The sequence below is a fragment of the Suricata suricatta genome, chromosome 11, assembly GCF_006229205.1.
Source record: "Suricata suricatta isolate VVHF042 chromosome 11, meerkat_22Aug2017_6uvM2_HiC, whole genome shotgun sequence".
NCBI lineage: Eukaryota > Metazoa > Chordata > Mammalia > Carnivora > Herpestidae > Suricata > Suricata suricatta.
Genome location: NC_043710.1, coordinates 48768682 through 48772756, shown reverse-complemented (window position 1 = coordinate 48772756; position 4075 = coordinate 48768682). Strand labels below are relative to the sequence as shown.

Below are 4075 nucleotides of genomic sequence, written 5' to 3'. Positions count from 1 at the left end.
GCTTCTCTCTGCACCTGGAATCACTCCTCCCTTTGACCATCAAGTCCTGAAGCCCAGTTGGACCCATTCTTTCAGACTTCTATGTACAGGGGTCTCATTGTCTCTCCCTATTACACAGCTCCCTCAGGGAACCCCAGACCACCAGACACACTTGTATTTGTGTAATGTCTGCGTGACATATTGTTCTGTCTGTTCAGAACCCCTTCCTTTGGGGAGCCACTCTCCCATTCCATGCATTTTAAGAGGTGCTAATCCTTTCTTACTTAGCCATGGGGGTGTGGCATAGGCCATGAGATTTAGCGCTATCCAGTCAGAGAAGTTCATCTTCCAGACCACAGTGGTTGTTCAAGGCTTGGTACATACCTAAGGTCAGGTCAGAAGCCTCTCCCAACTTTTCTGCTAGATTTATTGGTAAAGACGATTCCCTTCGTTTAGGGTCATTGACTGTAAGGATTGTTTAAGCAGACCATAAAAGAAATAGCTCTTATGGCTATTTTCTCAGACACGTAAGAGTCACTCTCTGAGGGGCGCCTGGGTGGCTCAGTCAGTTAAGTGGCCGACTTCAGCTCAGGTCATGATCTCGCAGTTTGTGAGTTCAAGCCCCTGGAGCCTGCTTCAGATTCTGTGTCTTCTCTCTCGGCCTCTCCCCTGCTCATGCTGTGTCTCTCAAAAATAAATAAACATTTAAAATTTTTTTAAAAAAGAGTCACTCTCTGAAATAAGAATGGGCAACTATAAAAAGAGCAACAGAAAAGAGAAAGAGTGAAATCTTGATGTCATTGTTTAAAAAGAGCCTGACATACCTAAAACTAGAAATCAGTTATTTTTAAAAACTAAATACAGTGGATCATTTAATTTTTGCTTAAACTAGTTTGAATTGAATATCAATCCTAATACGTCTAAACCTCAGTTGGTTGTTAGATCCATGTTTTTTGAAACAGGCCTCCTTGGCCCCATGAAAATCTGGCAGTGTGGCTTGGTACCTGTTTCATTGTGCCCAAATTCTGTATGACATTCAGGAGTTGCTCTGCTGTGAACATCTAAGCTCTTTCGGGGACAACACAGCTTTGCTCACCAGATGCCAACCAGCCTCTGTAGGAATGTAGTACAAATTACTCTTTAAATAAGTACATACACACACCTACTGTTTATTACACATACTTTGTATATAAACACAACCTATGTGTTCAATATGCTATCTATTTAATTATCAAATGTGGGGCCACTGTGTGAAAAAGAATTAATAGTAATTAGTGTTATGATGTCCCAAGCTGACCATCCAAGGCTGAGTTCTCTTGGATTGTCTGGGCATGTCCAGCAGATTACTGGAATTGGTACACGTGGAATCAATTTGTGAGGAGTCATGACAACAATACAAATATGTGAAAAGCAAAAACAGGGGTATCTGTAAACTTCTGTGGGGCACTAAGGGTCCAAGGCAGCACCAGCATTCTCAGCTGCATTGACACCAGCAGCAAAAGCTGGGGTTTAGGGGGTTGTCTGTTGGCAGTACCTGCACCAGGACCTCTACACTGTTGACTGAGGTGTGGGGACTAAGAGATCTTTCTGAGAAACCCCAGAAATTGACAGGACTCCTAAATGAACTTCAATTTCCTGATCTAAGAAATGAGTTAGAAACTACACCTGGAATTCCTTTGATTCCTCTTCTTTTCTATACAGAGGGAGCCAAAGAAGAAAAAGAGACTATGAGTTATCACTTGGAACTGACTGGTCTTTATGAAAAGAAAAGGGAGGTAATGGTACCGCTTAGGACAAGTGACATGGTATTAGTACAGAGCTAAGTGGAGTCACAGTATTCCTTCCAAGACCAAAGGTCTGTAACAAGATATGGCTTATTTCCAACATGGAAATTCTAGAAGTTTCTAGAAAGATGAGAAGCTATTATTTAAGCAGCAATTGATCACAAATACAAAGTCAAAGTGATATTCCATTATGAAACGGCACACTATTTCCTTTAAATGTTGATATTGATATGCTTCACATTATCCCATTTTATAGAATGAGCACAATCCATAGTTTACTATATTTAGAACTTTATTTTAGGGGTGCCTGGGTGGCTCAGTCAGTTAAGCGTCTAACGTCATCTCAGTTCATGATCTCACGGTTGGTGGGTTTCAAGCCCCACGTCAGGCTCTGTGCTGACGGCTAGCTCAGAACCTGGAGCCTGTCTTAGGATTCTGTGTGTGTCTCTCTTTCTCTGACCCTCCCCTGCTCATGCTTTCTCTCTCTCAAAAGTAAATAAAAACATTTTAAAATTTTTTAAAAGAAGTTTATTTTATACAAAGTCAAATCACATATTTGGTCACTGACATTGACATATAAGAGGGGTTACCGAAACTCTACAGTATAGGAGGTTATAAACAGCCTCTAGGAGGAGGGAATTTTAAATAACTGATTTTGAGCCGTTGACAGTGAATGTGGTTGTTCATGGGAACTCATTCCACATGGACTTTCCCACGTCCTATGTTCCAAGTTTTCTGATCCTCTATTATCCAATTTTCTTTTCTGTTTGCTCTTCTGCCCCTCTTCTCCTAGTGCCCATTAGTGTAATCTCTCATCTCTCCATTCCTTTTTACACTCCGTCTTCCCCTATCCTCCGGTCCCTACCCCCACCACTACCCTCTACGTCTCTCATTCATCTGCCTTTTCCATTAGAAGCCTCCTTGTGAGCCTTTGCTCTATCATCTTTGCCCACCACAGGACATTTTTGTTTTTCTTTCCAGTTGATTTTGATAAAAAATGGGTTCTTGCCGTGGGATTTCTTTTTATTTGAATGTTCCATCTTAAACAATACATCGCTCAGCTGAACGCCCTTTACCAGATTCTTTATTTTAGACTTATACAGAGATAATTCCAAATCCCAGGTCCTGTTATACTTTATAGATTCCATTTGTTCTATAAAATGCTTCAGATCCTGCTTGACCAAGGGAGAAATTTTGAGGGAGAACTTTAGCTCAAAACTCGAGGAGGTCTCTTTTTTCAACATGTCCAATAAAAACCCCATACTCAGTGTCATCTCCTCATTCCCTGCCTGCCCCTCCTCATCTAGAAGCCTGTTCACTTCTCTGCAGGACTCTTTCCCCAGCTGACTCTGGTCCTCTTTCACCAGGTAGGACATGGCATGAAAAAATTCCTGGAGGCTAATGTGGCAGAAGGTATAGAACTTCTTGATGTCAAGTCCCTCTTGGTAATCCATGCTGCTCAAGAAAGCAGCAAGCCTGGTCTCATCTAAATTGTGCTTCTTGAGGTCAGCTTCTTCAAACATGAACCTCTGGTGCTGGATCCCCTCAGCTGCTAAGGAGCACAGACCCCTCAGGACCCTGTGCCGGGTAAACTCAGAGCTGCCTCCATTGTCACTGGGTGGCAGGAAGGTGGAGACATAGGCCATGAAGATGTCGGTGCTATTACTGGGAGTCTCTGAGATCTCACTGCCCCTCTCCATCTGCCCCTTCAACCAGGAGCAGACCAGCCAGCAAATGCCTGGAATCTGACATGATTTGTAGAGAACCTCATTCCCTTGTACAATGTCAAAGGCATTTTTGGCTTGCTCCTCATCCATGAAATAGGAGCTGAAATACCTCCTCCTCTCATCCTCAGAGAAGCCTAAGATGTGAATATGATGTGGCTGTTTCAGCAAGGGCTTCAGATTCCACAAACCCTGGGGCCGGGTGGTTATAAGAAGTGAAGATGTGGAAAGCACCTCTCTCCTAATTAGACAGTGCAGCATTTTCTCCAGGGGACTCAGACTCAGCCTCTTCAAGCCCTTTGCAAAGGGCCTCTGCAGCTCATCAAAGCCATCCAGGATGAACAGCAGCCGCTCTGGTTCCCTCGATATCTCTGCCACAGGCGCTTGGTTGTCCCCACAACACCAGAAGAGGAACTGATCCAATGTGCCCTCCTGTGACAGGACCACTTCTCTGCAGCTGACATAAAAGACATAATCAAACTGGCCTGGGTAGAGGGAGCCAGTGGCCCAGTCCAGCACCATTTTTCTGGCCAGTGTTGTTTTTCCAGTGCCAGCAGACCCCTGTAATACCACTATGGGCGGGGCTTG

The 4075-nt window shown here is 43.7% G+C and overlaps 1 protein-coding gene across 1 annotated transcript in view; it reads right to left on the bottom strand.

Moving 5' to 3' along the window:
• Positions 1 to 2268: 2268 nt before the first annotated feature.
• Positions 2269 to 4075, bottom strand: part of NLRP10 (NLR family pyrin domain containing 10) — a 2341-nt gene continuing 534 nt past the window's right edge. The window contains exon 2 of the mRNA XM_029915565.1: positions 2269 to 4071. Coding sequence (XP_029771425.1) covers positions 2657 to 4071 — 1415 coding nt within the window. The 3' untranslated portion in view covers positions 2269 to 2656. The remainder of the gene's footprint in view (positions 4072 to 4075) is intronic.